General features: G+C 36.8%; 1 protein-coding gene across 1 annotated transcript; it reads left to right on the top strand.

Annotated features, from left to right (window-relative positions):
• Positions 1–29: 29 nt before the first annotated feature.
• Positions 30–19706, top strand: PWP2 (PWP2 small subunit processome component). Its single transcript, XM_085297951.1, has 20 exons — positions 30–185; positions 598–733; positions 1077–1176; positions 2266–2409; positions 2844–2979; positions 3529–3749; positions 4854–4997; positions 5763–5833; positions 6877–7013; positions 8195–8343; positions 9017–9164; positions 10368–10518; positions 10851–11031; positions 11993–12140; positions 13346–13454; positions 13987–14052; positions 14404–14622; positions 17324–17474; positions 18461–18535; positions 18756–19706. The coding sequence occupies exons 1-20, from the start codon at positions 30–32 to the stop codon at positions 18907–18909; spliced, it is 2796 nt and encodes a 931-aa protein (XP_085154077.1). The 3' UTR covers positions 18910–19706.
• Positions 19707–21363: the final 1657 nt, after the last annotated feature.

The raw sequence follows: 21363 nt of genomic DNA, 5'->3' as shown, positions 1-21363 counted from the left end.
CGGCCGGCGGGACCGAGGCACGAGGCTGAATGACAGGCTGGGCCTCAGCACTGTGTGGTGTGGAGGCGGAGCTGGGAGGGGCTGGCCCTCTCGAGGACCGTTTGCCTTCCCGAAGTGCCCTGAGAGGTTTCAGACTTAGTGTTAAGGGCTGGATGGAGTTCACCTGTCAGGATAACTGTCAAGAGGTATTGCAGGGTGCTGATTTTTCTGTGCACAGGGAAGAATAATGTAAGTGTGTGAAGCAGCATTTTGGAAACACGGTGGAAAAATAGTTTGTAGTTAATTTGGTAGCATTATTTCCTTGTGTTCTTTTAGCTTGCACTGCATCTCATAAATAGGAAAACGTAGATCTGTTATCAGCCTTTTTCTGTAGGCCGTCTTGTGACTGGCACTTGTTCTGGAATTCTAGTTAGGAGTCTCTCTTGCATACTTAGTGTTTACAGGATTTTGATGGTTGAATACTTTGATACAGCCTTGAGGGTCGAACGTCAAAGTTGATTGAATGGCCCTAGAGTAGAAATGAAGCTATACTTCATTGATGATAAAGAATACAACTGTTTTGTCTACCGTCTACATCCTTATACCTTATTTATTTAGTTATTTATTTTAATCTGTCTATTTTTATCTCTTTCTTGCAGTAATAGGTGTGAAACACTGCCATTGGCTGCACGGCATAATATTGTATGTGTGGGGCTCTCTCCAGATGGAAGTCTTGCCATACTAATTGATGAAGGTATTTGCATACAGCAGGTATTTGCTTTCTAACAGGTGAAAAATTAAAAAACACCCTGAAGAGGAAAGTCTGCATTGCCAGGCACTCAATCTTAACAGAAATTAAAAAACACTCTGCTTTAAAAATTGTTAGACTCTCTGAGAAAAGTATCTTTACTTACAGAACCTGATTTTTTAAAATGTAACTTAATTCTGATGATGTTTTTCTTCTCACAATTAAGTATGCTATCTTGGAAAGTTTCTGAGAGGGTATTTAACAAGAAGAAAAAGGTAAACTTGCTGGGGTTCTGCTTTTTGGGGAGAACTGGATAATTTCCATGATCATTTCTCTTCTGCCCTTACAGAGGGAGCTGCCTTGCTTGTCAGTTTAATCGGTAAATCCGTGATACATAACTTCCATTTTCATAAGCCAGTGCATAGTGTCTGCTTTTCCCCTGATGGCAAGTAAGTGACATGCACACGTGTTAGAACAAACCAACAGAAATTATCTCATAAACTAGTTGTAATTAATCCAAAGACTAACTAGAGAATTATATTTGTTAATTTATTTAGGTGAGATTTCAGACTGGGCCAGGGCCAATATTTCTGTAAAGCTGATAGGGGAAGAGGAGAGGAGTAGCAAAGCTTAGGAACTAGACCCTGACTGGAAACATGCTTTTCACAGGTGCTCTCTACAGAAGAAGATTTAGAAACTTAGAACCTTTACTGTACCTGCTAAGTGTTATTCATGTTACGGGGAAGGTGTAAGAGCCTGCTTTGAAACAGTGCTGCAGAGTTGTGTGAGGGTGCTCACAGCAGTGCAGTTTCACTGCTGACTTGAGTTTGTTTGAAGTTATTTTGCTACTGAAACAAACATCCTTCTCAGAACTGAGTCTTTGTCGTGTCCCTTGTATTGTGGCTGCATGGTCACTGAGCCGAAATGTAGCAACGTAAATGTTAGACATGACAGAACTATGAGAGGGGGAAAAAGTGCAGACTGCTTTTTTTGGCACCAGCCCTCAACTTGATAAACATAAGCTGATTGGGTAACCACAGAGCCAGTTTTTGCTTGAATGTTGGAAGTCGGTAGTTCCCTGTTGTTAGGGAATTATATTGGTAAAAGGGCCAGAATAGAGAATTTGGGTAACAAGGATGCAGGGTTCTTTATGTCTGTGAAAGTGGCCAATATATGGAAGTTAAGACAGGGTGAAATCGCATATCTTATTTTAGATGCTTAAATGTTTCCTTCCATTATATGAATTAGCGTATAAATGTTTTGTAATTTGACCTAATTCATTTTACTGAGTTCTATATTTCAGTGTAATACAGTGTGTCTGTAAACTGTATCTGTATTCAAGAAATTGAGAGATAATAGATGCCTGCAAATAATTTGGGGTTTTTAGCTCTCTCAAAAGAAAGTAGTGTTTATTACTTAATTAACACAAAAACCTCTTTAATATTGCTTTGTTTCATTATATTGCATTGCGTACTGAACAATTCTTTGTGTTTACAGCTTTATGTGTAATTCTGCTTTTTTTTACCCCGATATAACAGGAAATTTGTGATTACAAAAGACAATGTAGCTCTTATGTACCATGCTCCTGGAAGAAAAAGAGAATTTAATGCATTTGTTCTGGACAAAACTTATTACGGTCCATATGATGAAACAACATGTATTGACTGGACTGATGATTCCAAGTGAGTTGTTAAACTAAAGCATTACCTACCATTATTTGTTGTTAATATTGTTGTACATATGGTATTGTAGTCCGTTTTCTTTGATCTAAGTTGTTTTTACTGGCCGTAAAAACTCATTTGATGTTTCCATTTCTCATTGTCTCTTGAATTAAAAAATATTATTAGACTAGAAAGTATAAAAATACGCATTCTTTCTTGAAAATGCCTGGTTATCTATAAAGGAACATATCTTAAGAGCATGAACGTGATTATCTTAATACATTTAATCTTATATACCTCTGTTTAGAGTTGCCAACTTTAGATTAGAACTCTGTTGTGTGTGAAATTACTTTCTGTTTAAGTGGTAACTGGTGTCTTCATATTCAGCATGTTCTCTGCTCAGTGAGAAGTCTTGCAAACCAGTGCTCTAATCCAAAGTGCCTTTTCTTTTGTAGATGTTTTGCTGTAGGAAGCAAGGACATGTCAACGTGGGTGTTTGGAGCAGAACGTTGGGCAAACTTGATCTATTACTCACTTGGAGGACATAAGGATGCAATAGTAGCATGTTTTTTTGAAGAGAACAGTCTAGATGTATGTACATAATCATGCTGCCTTCTTAAAATTTAGTGTTAATATAGTTGTAGCTGTCTGTGTCTTTTATCTGTAGATAAGGATGCTGAGTTTCAGGTTATTTTGCTGATATCCCAGAAATTAGAAAAAAATAAAGGTTGTATCTCTTGACTCATCTAATTTGATCAGGAGTCTACAAATTTAGTTTTAATGCTACTTTTATTGAATATTTGAGAAATTAAATGTTAAAGGAAGAGGAGAGTAAGTTATTTATAACTTTTTCTCTGAAACAATTTTAATTTTAAATGAAAAAAAAAATAGCTGTAATTCAGAAGCTTGTTACCAAATTGGCTTTTCAGAAATTCTCAGAAAGCAGAGAAGAGTAAATCCAGGAGAAATAAGTTAGTTTTCTAAGTCGGCATCTCTGGATTGTCAGAGGACTAAGTTAAATATCATCCTAATAGCATGCAGATTACCCCTTCTACAACTGTATATTCGTTATAGCAGGGCAGCAGGTCAGGAAGCATAGATATTGCATGAACATAGTAGGTTTGTTTGTTTGTATTCTAGCTGTACACAATTAGCCAGGATGGAGCGCTCTGTGTGTGGCAGTGTGATACAGAGCTGGATGGTTTGAAGCCAATGCCCCCTAAAGATGAAGCTAAGGAAGAGAATAAACCAAAAGAAGATGAAGAGTTTATTGAAGAACCTCAGGGTGAACAAATCCGTGGAAAAGCCAATCCAAATGAACAGGAGACTAGAGAGAAGGTTAAATACTCTCGTATTGCAAAGTAAGTGATTTTCATTTTTTCAAAGATAGTTATTATGGATATTATTATATTGGGCTTTTTTCACCCTCTGTTACTCTTAAGTGATTTGAAACACTGCCCAGGTTTTAATAATTCACTATAAATACCATTATAAATGCTTTCAGTAGAAGAACCTGTTTATCTTACCTTGAGTATATGAAGGGCAATAATCTTCAGCTTCAGAGTAACAACTTAGTATTGCCTAAAGGCTATTAGTTCTTGCGCAGAGATAGATTAACTTCAAGAGGTGACAGCAGCATTTGTTAGATATGTAATCAGTCTTGGTAACCTGTTTGAAAGTGCCTTTTTGAAGGACCTCCCTGTCTGTTCACATCAAAGCACACATATCTTTTAGAGAATAATGGAACAGTTAAGATAGTTGCAATGTTTAGTTTTGCTTGAAGAAGGCTAACTTTCATTGTCTCTTTAGTCAGTGGAGTGAGGGGGAGATGGGATGCTTTCAAGGGACTGAGGAACTGTTGTGAGCACCTGAGGTTAGGTTTCTGTTCTGTCCCTTTCCATTGACTGGAAAGGAAGCCTAAAGAAAGTACCTTGCACAGGTTGGAATGAGCCTTTGTGAACATTCCTTTCAGAGAGTAAAGGAATTTGGAATATAAAACAGCTAGGCAATGCTCAGATGCTCTTCTATTTTACCATCATCTGTTTGTCTAATTTCACTAAAAGCTACAAAGAAACAGAAAAACTTCACTGCCAAGCATACAGTATATGACTCTACTTCAAGTAATTAATCTACAAGAGAACTTAAACATTCAAGCATAAGCATTGAATTTTAAAGCCATGGTTGCTGGTATTAGATGACAAAAAGGGAATCCGCAATGTAATTCTTCTGAGGTTAACCTTAAGTGCCTTTCATTGCAAGACATCGGGTGTCACTTCTGATAAATGATATTACTGCAGCAATTGTAAACATTCAGGGAAGGGAAAAGAATTAACTTTTCCCTAGCAATGTAAAATATGTATGTTCAGTAATTTCCAGAATTACTGCTTTTTAGCTTTATTGTAGGAGACTTTCAAAATACTTGCTATGTGTTGAAACGTTTCTTTCTCTATTTTTTTGGTGCACAGGTATTTTTTCAATAAAGAGGGTGATTTTAATAACCTGACATCTGCAGCTTATCACAAGAAAACACACCTTTTAGTCACAGGTTTTGCCTCTGGAATCTTCCACCTCCATGAGCTTCCAGATTTCAGTCTGATCCACTCCTTGAGGTGAGGTGGGGTTTTTGTTTGTTTGTTTTTTTTGGGGGGGAGGTGTGGAATAAGCTGAGAACACATCCTGTTTAGCAGTGAAGGATGAATATCAGAGTACAAAAATATTTAACATCTGTTTAATATCATAATTGCATTTGTGGAAATGCGGAGATATTCTGGTTCAAGAAAAGCAGCAATTATTGATAGACTTATATAATAAGTGGCAATATATGGCATAGTAAGTGTCATACAGCTGCAGATAGCTAATTATAGAAAAATGAGGAATGAATAGGAATTCCTGAATATTTGTTGGCCATAGATTTCTTTGAAGCTTTGGACATTTCACTTTGCTGTCAGTTTCTGTAAAGCAAATAAAAATAATAGTGAAAATTGTTTATACGTGAAATTACCTGCAAATTTCCTCCAAGTTGAAAAATGACATGTTTTTTCCATCCTTGTTTGAAGCTAGCTAAGTAATGCATAATTTCCCTTTATGAAAAATAAATTTTTCCTGAATATGAGGGATTTTAATCTGTCCTGGCAAGTATTTCTTTATTAGGGATTTAGTTATACTTTCTTCCAACTATACAAGACAGTATTGTTTATTTGATGTCCTTGAATATGAAAAAGGATAGAACTTGTTTGCTACTTTTGATTTTACAGAGATGCAGAAAGTCAGTAATCAGAGATCTTGCTTGAAAAGAGGAAATCACATCTAGTTTCTCAAATCTGAAAACTTTAGGGTTTTAAAGTGCAAGTTTATTGAGTGATTCTTAATTTTAGTATTTCAGATCAACGGATATCTTCTATTTCTATCAACTGTACTGGTGACTGGATTGCCTTTGGATGTTCAGGTTTGTGAATTGGTTGGTGTGCATTCATGGAAAAGAATAGAAGTATTGATGATATGCAAGTATGAATTCCTCTTACCCTTTTTGACTCAAATATTAATGTTTTGTTAATACTTTATAGTCTCATACTGTATCAGAATACAGTAAAGCATATATCCTTGGTGAATTTTTCCTCACAGAAGTCATGTGATCCAGGGAAGTACTTTGTTGATAAGAAGTAAAAGAAAAAGGAAATGATTATTCTGAAATCATACATGAAATCTCTAGCAGATTGGATAAAGGCCATATCCTTTGAATATGACTCTATCCTTAGCGTAGTGTATAATATGCTTTCATTCTGTGCACAGTTTCTCTTCCCTGGTTGCTACTGCTTGTATATGGCATTTTACAAAGTAAGCATTTCTATTCCAGCCCAGTCCAAAATGGTTGGCATAGCAACCAAGACTGTGCTTTTATATGGAGTCTTGTTTCTCTTTTAGCTCATGTATTTAAAATAAGGTAAAAAGGAAGAATCTAACATCTCCTTTATAACCCTCAGGCTTTCTGTCCTTCATTTCTCAAGTTCAAGGGCTATTGGGTATTCAGTGCAGTAACCAGCTAGTAAGGCCAGTTGACAGTCAGATCAGTTACATTATCTTAAAAATGAAATCAGGCTTTAAATTACTCATCTGTTACTATCTTTGAAATACAATTTTGATATGCATTAAATATTTTAGGTTAAAAATAAGTTATGTGAAAATCAAGCTCTGTTTTTGACATATCTGGGTTTGACTGCTTATCAGCATGTGTCTGTTTGCTAGCAAAGCCATTTAATAGCATTGCTGTTGTAGAATTGAGGATTTAAAAGTCAAGTGACAACTCATTGTTGAGGAAAGTGTTAACTTGAACTTTAAAAGAAAATTATTTTTATTAAGTTTGATTAGGTTGCATAGTGCGATCTGTCTAAACCAACCTTTGTTGTGTTGCATGCAAGCATGTATTTTGTGGCCTGTTATTTCCTGGATTCCATCACTGGATTAATAATTTTGGATAATTTGCGTTTACAGGTCTGGGTCAGCTCCTGGTGTGGGAATGGCAAAGCGAATCATATGTGTTGAAGCAGCAGGGCCATTTCAACAGCATGGTCTCATTAGCGTATTCTCCAGACGGGCAGTACATAGTAACTGGAGGGGATGATGGGAAAGTAAGTGAGACAATATTATTGAAACGTGAGCTGAAGTCTTAAAAACACAGAAAACTGCTTGAATTTCCATTCTATGCAGAGAGCTCTGTTACGGAAACTGATACGAATTTTTATAAAGTTTGTTCTCACTATTCTTAATTTTTTATTTATTTTTCTCTACAGCGTGTGTATTTTGACTTACTATTGGTATCCTTTGCGGACTGCATTGCTTACACTGTCTTGCAGATAATTTTTAATGACTGCAGTGACCATAAATACAGAAAAATTTTAATTCATTATGTTTATTTACATGCTTGTATTAGTTCCATCATATATCAAGATGCGTGAAGTTCACTCACCCAAATTCAGCCCTTTTAGTATTTGGTTTTAGTGTGAAATTCTTGAGTTCTTTATAAAGTGCAATTTTTATAAACATTTTTTTCTGCTTTTTTACTGTTGCAGAAGTTTGTTATTTAACAGAAAAGTTAGCTTCTCATGGGTGACTTGTCTTGAAATGATAATTAGGCATACTGCTACTGTTTTTATTCTGAAAGAAGATCTATTATAGAGCAATGTTGAGATCTCTTGGAACATAAATGTAACAAATATATGATATCTTCTAACATCCAGTTTTGATGGGAAAGAAAAAAAAACTTGCTGTTTCATAGTTTTTCCCATTCAGATTTGAAATTGGCCAAAACCCAGAATTCTGAAACTAGATAGCTAAACTCTGAACATTTTTTTTTTTATGAAAAACCATTGAAACAATATTTCCGTTTGAACTTTTCAAAAGACATCACGGTTGGTTTTAACTCTAAGCATCTTAGCTATGGACAATCCAAAGTTTGGGAGCCTGACATGTCCACCAAGTGCTGTAGTGCTATAATTTTCCTTTAAAAGTAACTTTGTTTCAAAAATATTTATGATCATTTCCAGTCTGATTTTTATGATGTATATGTGTCTTTAGGGGGTTGATGATAAAATGTGGCTTTTTGTGCTGCTTGTACAAAATTCCTGCTGATTGAATTGACAGTCCTGTTTCAGAGCAATACAGAAAAACTAGCTTTTGAATTTTAGAAGAACAAAGCTATTGTGGAATTTTAGGGCTAACTTTTCTTTACTCCTCTCTGCTACCTTTTCCATACTTCCTTTCTAAATTTCTGATGTAGATTCTAAGAAGGCTTTTCTTGTCTCTCTTGCAGGTGAAAGTGTGGAACACTTCCAGCAGCTTTTGCTTTGTCACTTTTACAGAACATACCAGTGGCATAACTGCTGTAACTTTTACTTCCAGTGGTTATGTCATTTTGAGTGCTTCCCTAGATGGAACGGTGCGGGCCTTTGATCTACACAGGTAACTCTTATTTAAAAAAAAAAAAAAAAAAAGCTTTTGTGTATTATTTAGTTTCCTGGTTTAATCCCCCAAAATACAGCAAACTACTGTTTCTTGGTTTCAAGATCAAGTTGCTTGAATGTGAGTCCTGCTTTATTGTCGTAACTAGGAATCCTATCACTGCAGCTAATTTTTGTGAACAAAATTCTGGAAGAATTTTTTTTTTCAGATAAGCTGGAAATCCAGTAAGATCATTCTCTGGTTCTACAACTGAAACTGGCAAAGGCACCTGCCTAATTTGTTTTAGTGGTTGAGCTGTTAAAATGTGTATGCAGAACTGGATGTGTAAACCCGTTATTATCCAAGGAATGGACGTATACTATGTAATAGAAGAAACCTTGTGTGTTTGAATATTTTTGGCTTTTATATCTACAGAGTTAATACCTTTTCTAGTCTTGGACTCACAGTGAGGAGTTGCATCTAATTTCACATAAAGGATTTTTTTATTTCTGCAGATGTACTTTTTTCTATTTTGTGTTAATTTAAACATGCATCTTGCATTTTTAATTCATATAGTTGATTTAAAAGACTACAAGTAAAGTAAAATACTTAAATTTTTTTTACTACATTGTTAAAACATCTGTTTTAGACCTACCTAAAATGTTTTTAAAATATATTTTCACATTTACAACAGATACCGCAATTTCCGCACCTTTACTTCTCCACGACCAACTCAGTTCTCTTGTTTAGCTGTGGACTTCAGTGGTGAGATTGTGTCAGCTGGTTCCCAAGATTCCTTTGAAATATTCGTCTGGTCAATGCAGAGTGGGAGGCTGTTGGACGTAAGGACCTACAATTGTTACAGCGCTTGAACTTAACGTAGAATACATCATGAACATAAGACCTACCTTTACGATTAATTGGAGGGTTTTAATATAATATTAAATGTTGTATTGTGTTTCTGTTTAAGAACTGGAGCTAAATCACTTTGTTAACAGCATTTTTTAATTTATTCTGTGGAAGCTATTAAGCTTTTTCTAGCCGATGAATGAACACAAGTATTGCCATGCTGTCTCACGGGGCAAAAAGGACAGTCTACTCTCGTAGTTGTTTAGAGATGTTCTTTTCTGTGTATTTTCTTCAGGTAATTAGGAAGTTTTAGGTGCAGTCCTAAGATTAGTAGATGCTGTGGACTGTCTTGCTGGAGTAGATTAGGGGAGTGCTTGCTTTTGAACAGGTTTTTATGACAGAAGGGAAGAAAATTATTATGAGAAAATTTGAAGTTAAATACCATCTTGCTGCTAGCTTGAAATATATTTTCTTCAGAGTAGATTTAATAATTGTGAGACAGTACTTCTGAGCAAATCAAAGCCATTTGCCGTTGTCAACTCTTAAGTATTATTGTTCATGTGATCTCAAAGTAGATGAACAGAAGTGATTTATTTATTCGGAGTAGCTGTTGAATGCAGACCTTTAATAGTATCTCAGCATACACATGCGTGGCTCTCCAGTGTTGAGTTTAGTTCTTTTATGTGACTTACTTTGAGAGGACTAGGAGCTCAGTGGTTGGAAAAAAAAAAATCTGTTTTACTTCACAATTTTTCATTAGTGTATTCTGGAATGTTTTCAGCTGCAGGACATTCTCAATTCCCAGTGCAATGACTTGCTTCCTAACCGTTCCTCTTGTTACAATGTTATGATAAGGAGAAAAAAAAATGCAGTATTCTGTAGTCATAGTCTCTAAAGTCTTTAGTCAAGATAATTACTTGATTTCATTTATTTAAGGTCCGCTGGTGTTTCCCTTCTGTGCATGTGTGCGTGTGTAAGAGTGGTTATAGATGGTTTTGCAGTGGTAGCACATCCAATGAAAATTTTTGGATTCTGAAAATAAGTCGAGAATCACTGTTGTGTATCATTCTGCATGCCTAAAGGTAGACAAATTAAGCAAGGTTTCATTGTTGTATTTAGCTTTTGTTCGATATGGTACAGCATATGAATTTCCGTTTCTTTTACCTAATTCTGTGTTATCTTTTCTTCTTTACTAGGTATTATCAGGTCATGAGGGCCCTATCAGCAGTTTATCCTTTAACCCAATGAAGTGTGTTCTAGCTAGTGCCTCTTGGGATAAGACTGTCAAGTTATGGGATATGTTAGACAGTTGGAGAACCAAGGAGACTCTAACACTGAACTCAGATGGTAATCTTTACTTCATCCTATGTTGAATATATAAAAAATACTATCAAAAATATTTGGAGGATGTTTGTGTTTGACGTATCCTGTTGGTCATACTTTTCCTTAGTAAACCAAAAATTGAGGGTTTTTTTATAGTACTCAGCTAATAGCACAAAAATCCTTGCTATTTATTGCCAGCTCTGATTTTTATAATAGCTAAAAAATGTTTGACCCGGAGAAAAAGTGGAGTTGCACTTTTTACTCTGAAGATTCTGCTGGTAGTTAAGATGCTGCAAAAATACAGGGTATTTTCTTAGAAAAAGATTTGACTGCATTTAATCATCAATTTTCTGCAGTTCTTGTTGTTGCTTTCCGTCCTGATGGCAAAGAACTTGCAGTTGCCTCTTTGAATGGACAGATAACATTTTGGGATCATGAAAACGCAGTGCAAACTGGCTCAATTGAGGGAAGACATGACCTGCAGATGGGAAGAAAGGAGCTTGATAAAATAACAGCCAAACAGTCAGCCAAGGGAAAGTAAGTAAACTAGATAGCAGTGAAAAGAGGATACCACACTTGCTTATGCTTTTGAGTTGTTTCTTTTCTTTTGTTTTTTATGTGAGGATTTCAGAGTGCATTGTTGATTGAATATTTTGATTCTGATATTGGATTTTTTAAAAAAAATGCCTGACTTGACATCTGAACAGATCTTTTGTTTGTCTTTTGCTATGTTTACCCACTGATCAGCGTTGTTCTGAGCATCTGTTATTTTTCATCAGTTACAACCTTATGTTGCTTGCATACTATGAAGTTTCTCATATCAAGTTGTATGTTTGCTAAGAGTGATAGCACTCTAGGTCAATGTCTTGTTATGTAGCTATTAGCATGTAACTGCTAGTGTGTAGAAAGTGATTATTTTTTAGAAATGTAAATATGCTGTGTTTTATTGTCTGTTAATATGACTGTGAAGCGGTTTTAAAAGGCAAGCAAGTTATGTGCTGTCAGATGCCTGTGATGTGGAAGTCTTGCATTTCATTTCTCTCCTTTCCCTAGATCCTTCTTTCTTTTGTACTGCTGTCCTTCAAAACAAAATGAAAAAAGGAAGCAATGACTTGAAAAACATGTAATTTTTAGCAATGAGCTCATCTGTCCTCTCTTTAAAACATGCCGTGACACTTTTCTTCCTAGCTCTTCTGACCAGCCTTAGTTTTGTAGAAGGTGAAGTTGAGAGCTCATTCACTAAGCTGCTGCTTGTAATCAGAAGTGTAAAAGTACTTCAGAAAAGCTTTTTGAAGTTCTGAAGTGTTTGTGATTCATAGTAAAGGAACAGTAGTAGTTGGTTGTGGTGAAATTTTGTGTGTTGAATATGTATTACATGAATGAAGAGCTTCATTTGCTTTCCGTAGAATGATTGTTCTTCCATGTCTTTAGACTGTACTCATGTCTGTTTTGAGCTCAGAGGTGCTGTTGAAATTAACTGTATTTTTTTTCCCCCTAGATCTTTTACTACTCTGTGTTACTCAGCGGATGGTCAGTCTATTCTGGCAGGTGGATTGTCAAAATTTGTCTGCATATATAATGTCAAAGAGCAGATTCTGATGAAAAAATTTGAAATCTCATGCAACTTTTCTTTAGATGCAATGGAGGTATGTGACCATGTAGGCCAGTTCTGGTTTTGCTTGTTTTCCCTTGAAATTTTGATTTTGGTGTAACGTCTTGTTTAAGTGAGATTTGTGAATATTTTTTTAAGCCTGGGTTTATTTTCTTGTTATTGGGCAAGAAAGCTGTAAGGAAAAAGTATTTCTCAGAAAATAAAATTAATTCCTGAAGTTCAGCTAACTGAAGTCTGCCAGATTGCAATGTGCTTGTCTTGAATGTGTAGAGCTCTTATGCATGGTTAAGTCAACTAGCAGTTGACTTAAAATGAATGAGACAGTATGAAAACTTAAATGGCTGATATTTTAAATCAAGATAACTTAGCCTGGCTGTTATTTGGTTGTGTTTGCAAAGAAATGCAGGATTTTAGAGTGGTGAGTCCCTTAATATCACCAAATGCAAAACTCAGATGTTTCTTTGATAGTGAAGTGAATGATGAAAAGCTTCAGAAGTTAAGATGGAAAGAAAGTCTAATAAGACTTCTTACCTTGGAGAAGAATGATTACCCTAATGCTGTGGTGTTCATTTGGGGCTGTGTTTGGTAGTGGTTCCAAATATATTCCTTTGACAGAATTGATGGGTGAAGCAACCTTTGTTACAGTGCTGCCCTCTGTTGTGCTAGCATAGTTTAACATACAGTCTAAAAGGGTAGCAGATAGTGGAAGTGAGACAGATTAAAAAAAAAAAAAAACAGAAGAAGAAGAAAAAAAAATAAAAAAAACAATCCTGAGTTGGGGATGGAGGTTATTTTTTTGTTTGTTTGTTTGTTTTTTAAGGGGGTGGGGGGCAGCAGGGAAAGGTCCTAAACCTCATTTGTGTAGCTCCCTGGCTACACAATGGTTCTATTAGCACAATGCAATTATGGAGGTTGAAGGAGGAGGAAAGAGTAGGACCACATCTGAGAAAGCAGTGCATCTATTAGCCAGAGCAACAGTATAATAATGTGAAGCCATAGTCTGAACTGACTTGAGTTATTCTGAGGCTGTAAGAGTTGAGCAGTCTTGATTCTGATGAGTGGTTGAATACTGCTGCCTGCTATTGTGAAATGCTCAGTTTTCTCCACAAATTAGGAGAAACTTTTGGAAGAAAGTTTAAAGAAATAATCACTAGATAACCACTGACCATCTTGGAGAACTTTTGGTTAATCCAGATATTTGAAAGGAGATTCAATATAATGAATTGAATGTTTTTCTAGGAGTACCTAGATCGAAGAAAAATGACTGAATTTGGCAGCATGGCTCTGATTGATGAAGGTGCTGGAGATGAAGATGGTGTTGCTATTCCTCTCCCTGGAGTGAAGAGAGGTAAGTCTCCTTATATTAAGCAGATGACTTTGGGCTTTGCTTTCTTGTTCCTAGCTTTATGTGAATCAAAATCTCAGTCTTAGGGTAGGTATCAGATTGGAAGGGTTTGACTTATCCAGCTCAGTTTTCTAGTTATGATTACTGAAAGTTCAGCTGGCAGTGATCTGTTTCAAAAGTGCTAAGTATGTGTATGGATAGATCCTTCTGTGTAGAAGAAGCAATAGGAAACTGGGTACTGAAGAAGGTACTGTGGTCTTTTAAATTGGGCCTAGGAGACGTGAATTTATTTTCCAGTTCTTACTTTCTTTGTTCTATGGTAGTGAGCAAATTTCAGTCCCATCACTTCGTTTAGTTTATTTTAACTGTAAGATCTCTTGAACAAGAACTGTCCTTTACTGTGTCTTTCACTGCACTAGGTTTTGCCATATTCTCCATTATTTTTCAGCATTATGATAATAGCATAGTTAGAATTGATAGGTAGACTGTGAGCATTTGGTACATATATAAATTCACTTCTAAATTTCTCTTTTAGGTGACATGAGTTTTCGACACTTCAAACCAGAAATAAGAGTGACTTGCCTACAGTTCTCTCCTACGGGTCGGTATTAACAATGAACGTAGGAATTTTTTCTTCCGCATAAAACAAAAGAATAGAGCAATGAAGGAATAATAATGGAAGTACCTTGGAGATGATTTCTCCAGGTGTTACAGAGTACTGCTAGGTTAGTAGTCTGGTTCTCTCCACAATGAATAATTAGGAAATCTAAGTGTACATTACTTTCAGATAGTGTTTTTCACAAACGTTTTGTCATTACTAACAGGCTCATTGCTAAGTTATGTTTTTCGTCTTTCTCATGTTGTGCGAGTGATGAAGTGTCATCTGTTTATCATTACTCTTGTGCTTCCATCCTAAAAAAGACAGCTGTGTTCTTAAGTGTTTCTCTTCTAGGACGAAGCTGGGCAGCCACTACCACAGAAGGCCTTCTTATCTATTCGCTGGACTCTGGGCTAATTTTTGATCCTTTTGAGCTAGATGTTGATGTTACACCCAGCAATATACACAAAATACTGCATCAAAAGGAGTACACTATGGCTATCATTATGGCCTTCAAGCTGAATGAGAAAAAATTGATTCAGGAGGTCGTAGAGGCTGTACCTAGTAATGAAAGTAAGTGTATCTTCCATGAATATCACTGAACTAATTGTAAGCAGAGGTATGCAAGAGATATGTAAGCCAAATAAGTTGAAGCCTAAAGATCTGAGATTTATCTCTTAAAAAATATGTGTATATATCAAACAGTAATATTTAAGCACTCAGTATTTAAGCACTTTTTATTTATTATGATGTGCCTGAAGATTAAGAAGAAAGGTACTGTTTTTATCAATCTGCTACATGCACAAACTGTTGAACTTCTATGTGGTTTACCCTTTTATTTATTCTAAGAATAGCAATAATAAGGATAAAGCTCCCTTGGAATCAAACCACATAAAAGAGACTAAATGTACTTTGCACTGTTTAGAAAGGATAGGTTTCAGAAATCACTGTTTTAGCTGTATATATGTAGTTCATACAGTGCACTCTTTACTCCTGCAGCTCATACAAGTAGCTGACCAAAGAGAAGTCTTGTACTGTCTCTTGGTTTGATTTCACTATTCTAGTTTATCTAGTCACTTTTGAATATGGAATTTGATCAAGTCCAGGATATTCAGGTAAAGTTCTCAGAATGATATTGGTATTAGGTGCACAGCAAGCTTAATGGGAGCCAGCAGTGTGCCTGTGTGGTGAAGAAGGCCAACCACATACTCGGTTGTATTGTCATGGATGTAGTCAGTAGCTTGAGGGAAGTGATTATTTCCTTCTCTTTGGCACTTGTGAGACCACATCAGGAACAGTGTTCAGTTTTGGGCTCAGACATTGATATGCTGGAGCATACAGTGGAGAAACTGGTTAGGGATCCAGAGTGCATGACAGATGAAGAGAGGCTGAGAGAACTGGTTTATTCAGTGTAAGATTAGAAGGCTAAGGGTGAATGTTTTTACTGTCTTCAAGTGCCTAATTGGAAATTATATAGAAGGCAGAACCAGACTCTTCTTGGAACTGGGCAATGATAGGACAAGAGGCAACAGACATGAGTTGCAACATGGGAAATTTTAATGAGATATTAAAAAAAATTGTGTGCTGGAGATAGTCAAACACTGCAACAGGTTGCCCAGGGAGGCAGTGGAATCTCTGTCTTCGGAGGTGTGCAGCGCTCAACTGGAAAAAGCTCTGAGCCAGCTGCTCGAAGTTGACCTTGCTTTGGACTGCCAGGATTTGGAAAATCTCTGCAAGTGTCAGCCTTTTGGAGTTCTGATTATTTTTATTCCTTTTGGTCTTATGTTTATTAGAGTCGTCCCTCTAAACATTTACAGATATAGTCGTGATAGAGGATTGTTTTCACACAAACTAAGTATTATTAGTTAACAGACTGTCATAAAGTGTTAAAGCTCTTTCTCACAGAAGATGGGTGCTTTCACAGTTGCAGCCGTAGCTTGACAAAAATAAAAGGAATAGGTAAGATGTCATGTGGCTTTGGAGAACATTTACTGAAGCCATTTTTTAGCATCCTTTATCTTCCTGCTAATAAATATACATACTCGTTAACAGTATATAGTAGATAAAAATCTTACAAAAAACTTTTAGTGTATTTTATTGTTTAACATTATAACTTCATCAACAGTTCCATCATAATAACATTAAGTTGTATTTTCTTAGCTTTCTTAGCTTTCTTAGCAATGTTGTTACCCTAGAGAAAAGTGATTATTTCTTTCCAGTGTTTTGTGTATAACATACAGAGTTCCACGTGGTCAAAACGTGCTCTAGTCTGAAATTTGGTGTATTCCAAACTTTTAAAGCATTTCTTACCTTATTCCCTAGATAGCAAGCCTGATAATTATTCATGTCAGTGTAAACCATCTTTTGTGTATGTACATTGACACAATAGTGTTTTCCTCTGTCTGGCAAAACTTTTTTTATTATTATTTTAACTGAAGTTAATCAAAAAAAAAAAAATATATATATACACACACACACACACACACACACACACACACATACAGACAATGCTGGATATGAAAGCAGCAACTGAAACCCCAGGAGCAGAGGATGAGAGATTGAAATTTCAGGCATAGTGATCAGAGATAGCAGAATGAATGTGTGACACTTTCTCCTCTAGATGGAGAATGTTTTTCACTGTTGAACGTTAGATAGAACAGTTGAGGTGGCTGCAGCGAATAAGGGTTGATTATTTGTAGAGAGTATCGTGGATAATGAGGTCATCATACTTATAGGTGAAATTGTTTGGAATAGTTAGTCATACTTCCTCGTGCTGCTGAATTGCTAACAGCATTCAGGTACTTCCTCTGTGGGCAGGCAGCTTTGATATCTTTTCAAACATCCTTTATTGTTTCTGATCATTACACTTATTCCACTAAATACAGAATTCTGATATAGTTAAAAGAAACACAACTTTGGTGAAGTCTGGCTATGCCAAAAGAGAAGGAAAAAGGTGGAAGTAAAAGTTCTGGAGGGGAGATGGGGCAGGGGGAGTGTTTTAATAGGATGAAAAATGTTATGGCAGGTCTTGGAGAAGAGGAGAGTTGCTAAATTCTTCCTTTTAAATGCAGCAGTGATTAGAAGGCTCAATGGGAAAGACTTGCATTCTGAGGGGCTGCAGCACTGTGTCCTGATATAGAATAGTACACTTCAAATAGTTCCCAAAATCATGTTTTATTTTCCTTCCCCGTATATTTTCCTGTGCTCACTTTCATATTGCTCCAAATTGTAATCCAACACTAACGTCTGCAATGTTTTTCTTCTTTTTTCATAGTTGATGTTGTCTGCTCATCACTCCCAGATCTGTATGTGGAGAAGGTATTGGAGTTCCTGGCCTCTGCCTTTGAGATATCTTGTCACTTAGAGTTCTATCTTATCTGGGCTCATAAATTGCTCATGCTACATGGACAGAAACTAAAAACAAGGTTAGTTCCTGTAGAAGTCAAAATGCTAACAAGCATTTTGAAATGTGTGTCAGCTTGGGGGTTTCAGTTAAGTTACTGACATTCTGGATATCCTCGTACACAACAATTAAAAGTACTTGATTGTACTTGGTTGTATTAACAACTGAGAGATAGTTAAGAATTGGAATGCATAATAGGGTTTGTGAAGATATATTGCAAAGGATTTTTCAGATGCTACAGGTAAAATTGCATGGGTTGCTAGCGTATAAATGATGATTTCAAGGGTGTTGGATTTCAGGAACTTGTGCTTTTAAACAATTATTCATATTAAATATAAATTAAATGAAAGACATGGTGCAGGGTACTGACTGTGCAATTTATAGACTTTGCTTGTGATTATAGCACGCACTGTTAACTTCTTAGTGCTCTGCTTTCCTGCCTAGTTGTTTTCAATTACGTAGTCCTGCCCTGTGAATTGTATTCAGCTCACCTCAAGTGGGGAGTTCACAGACTTTTTGGAACAAAAATGGCAAATTTGGAGTGTGACAGTGAGAGATCAAGTAGGCTCTGAGAGGGAGTCTTGCAGATTAAAGTAACAGTGAATTGTATAACCCCTTGCTTAATGAAACATTGGTATGAAATGACCAGAACAAATTATCTCCTTTTTTGCTGTTAAAGTAGAAGTGAGTTTAAATGAAATTCCTCCTTATTTGGAAAGTAGTATAGTTGGAAGGAACTGTCTTCAATACAGCAAGCAGAGTCAGTTCTTCAGGCTGCAGTTTCACATTAGAAGAAGTGATTTCTGGCAATAAATGACTTATATTTAGCATAATAAATGGTGGTACAATTAAAAGTGAATAGCTTTTGTTTGTTTGGTATCATCTTAAAACGTTCATATTTAAAAATTAACATGTATGCTTTTTAAAATTCTGAGAATATAGAACAGTTCTAGGGTTCCAAATGTAATTATAAATTACATTGTAAATTGTACGTTTTTTCCATTCAAGGTCAGAAAAGCTGCTCCCTGTGATCCAGTTTCTTCAGAAAAGCATCCAGCGTCATTTTGAAGATGTTTCCAAACTGTATGTATTGTCATATTTAGGTAGTTTAAACCATAATCCTTTAAAAGTGTGGAGTAATTTGGGGGGACTAGCAGGGATGTAGTTTTAGAGGTTTGAAGATGGCTTCCTTATAGAGGTGGCTTTATTTTAGGGGAAAATTAATTTTTTTTTTTCTTTTTTGGGGGGAAAAGTGAAATCATTGGTGAGGAAATTCATTTTTCTAATTTCTTATTTTTTACAGCTGTGAATGGAATATCTACAATATTAAATATGCATTAGCCATTTCGCAACAGCGGGGCATGAAACGTCTGGCAGACGCATCAGATGAAGGAGACGTGGATTCTGACAGCGATTATATTTTGCAGGATGTTCATAAGGACAATTTTAGTTCCTAGTTACTCTTCATGAGAGGAAGAAAACTTGAGAGAAAGTTTTATGCAGTGGTATTCACTGAGACTGAGTGGCCCTTGTAGAGGCATAATTTCACTCTTGTTAACAGTATGGACAGTGCTACATGCAAGTTACAGAAATCAGTTAAATTTAGAATGGACAAAGTGTCATCTATGGTATACTTAGTGTGATCTGTTGAATCCAACAAAGTTCCAGTAATTAGACTGAATAACATACCTATACCAATGAATATGGGAACAAAGTTAACTGTGCTATAAAGCTTCTCCAAGAATTTAATTAGTCTGAGATACTATGGTAAAGATTTATGTTTGTAAATTGCCAGCTCAATAATGTAACTTAAACTGTAAGGGAAGGAATGTGTTACAAATGTTTATCTTTTCCTCAAGAAAGCTCTTTTATTTTTTAAATGTTACTTATTAAAATAACAAAATCTGAAAGTTCTGATTTCCTCGCTTTTGTGAATTGGCATGGGAATTGGGTAATACTGACACTGCAGTCCTGAGTACCAAAAAAAATGTTCGGAATGCTTCCAAGCCACATGTTGAAAGGGTTATGTTAGTGAAGATGTTGCAAGTGTTAACACTGAGCCAGCAGTGATTTCTTTTTTTTTTTTTTTTTTTTTTCTTTCTTTCTTTTTTTTTTTTTTTTTTTAAGTGCTCAGCTCTTGAAAGAGAGCAGTGATGGGGTTATTGAAGACTGTTCCAGGAAAAATATGCAGCAAACACATGCAGTCAGTTTGTAGGATTTTGGTGTGTAAATAAAGATGCACTTGCTACTTAAATGCAATGTAGCATTTTTTTCTTATTGTAAAATGTTTAAAGATGTCTTCAGTTGTTGGCACCTCTTCCTTCCAGTAATTTTCATAGTAGTGTCTGTGTTTCAGGGTGTCAAAGACAAAAGGGGTGAAGGAGTAGTTGGGCTGGACAGAAATACTTGTGGAAGATGCTCTGCGGTGTTGGGTTAGGACTTGGAATTGCTTTCGTTCTCTGCCTCCTCCCCTGCCATCGTAGAAAGCAGAAGAGGCAGAAGGGAAGTGTGACTAGGGGGTAAAAGCACACAAAGGAGGAGAGAAAATCTGTCTTGGGATGCTTTTAAACTGAAATGTGTAACTCATGCAAAGCATGATCGTGTTACCTGACATACTAACCCAATTGTTAATTCGTAATACATCTTGCTGTTTTCATACGCCTGTCTTTACCTGTTTGCTTTTAGGACAGGATTTATCTCTCTAACTTTGTGGCCCAGAGCACACAGCTTATTATTGTTCTGGGACTGTCATGGCGATAACTGTGTATAAAATAGGAGTTGTTCTTTATGAAGTAGCCTGACTTAGTCCCTAAACTTGCATTTATCTCTTGGAGTTCACAGTATTACAAAACACAGCATATGGAGAAAATCCAAAGAGAGACATGCTTTTGGGTTATTTCACTCTTTGTGTGGAAAACACTTGTGAAATTATCTTCAGAAATAACTTTTACCTGGGGCAAGAGCCCTGTGAGAAGGGCAGCAGTTGTCAGCTTTTATGTAGAGATAAGGATGTGTTCTGCCCTCAAGCTATAACAAAGTCTCAGGTTACCACGACAAAGACAAATTTTCTGATGCACGGGAAGGCCAGTACATTTTCCAGTGTGCTCTTGCATATAAATGGGGGGTGCGGGGAGGATAATGAAAACTGAATGTTAGGTTTTAAGTCTGGTAGGTCCAGAGTTTGGTGGGATCTTTGTGCACATCTGCTCAGTTTGCGAGTCCCAAAGACTTGGTCAAGTGCAATGGGGTTAGGCCTTAAACAGCATCATTTGGTTACATTTTTTTTCTGCAGTTTCAGGCTACAACGGGAGCCCTGCATTATGATTTATTTAGATCCAGTCCTATAGAGATGCTTACATTTATTTTGTCAGGAGTGTCTTGTAAGTAGCTTGGTTTCCTTAAAAATAAAAGATGACTTTTTAAAAACTGACTTTAGTTTACGAGGAAAAGAAATTGGGGGGGGGGCAGCAGTGATGGAATTTGGCAGTTTGATATTTTTTATGTCCTTCTAAAAAAGGAGGAAAAATCATTTAGGAGGCAGTACTTTTTTCCGCATTGCTTTAACTTGTTTTTTCTTGTCAAAAACAAGACACGATTCCCTGAGGCGCTGTTGGCGCCTCGCTGCCTCGGAGACTTAACGCGGCGCCTCCCGCCCGGCTCAGAGCCGGCCCGCGCGTCCCCTCCGCGCTTTCGACGCCGGCGACGGGGGTTATATTTAACGCGGAGGTCGCAGCAAGCCCCCGCCGGCCGAGGGGCTGGGGCCGGGGCCGGGGCCGGATCCCGCCCCTGGCGCCGGCAGCGGCGCTGCCCCTCCCGGCCTCCGGGGGCGCCGTAGCGGCCTCCCGCCGCCAACGCCGCCGCCATCGGGCTCTCCGCGACCCTGCTGACCGTGCCCGGAGCCATGTTGGCGG

The sequence above is a fragment of the Rhea americana genome, unplaced genomic scaffold, assembly GCF_003343005.1.
Source record: "Rhea americana isolate MKP2758 unplaced genomic scaffold, rheAme1 scaffold_132, whole genome shotgun sequence".
NCBI classification, from domain to species: Eukaryota; Metazoa; Chordata; class Aves; order Rheiformes; family Rheidae; genus Rhea; species Rhea americana.
Note: the sequence above shows the minus strand (reverse complement) of the source record. Positions and strands in the feature narration are given on the sequence as shown.

What these genes read in the sequence shown, in the direction of transcription:
- PWP2 (XM_085297951.1), top strand. Translation starts at nt 30, where the DNA reads ATGACAGGCTGGGCCTCAGCACTGTGTGGTGTGGAGGCGGAGCTGGGA. An exon ending in TCTAACACTGAACTCAGATG is followed by an intron (nt 10,519 to 10,850) that starts GTAATCTTTACT and finishes AATTTTCTGCAG; the next exon opens with TTCTTGTTGTTGCTTTCCGT. An exon ending in TCTCCCTGGAGTGAAGAGAG is followed by an intron (nt 13,455 to 13,986) that starts GTAAGTCTCCTT and finishes TTTCTCTTTTAG; the next exon opens with GTGACATGAGTTTTCGACAC.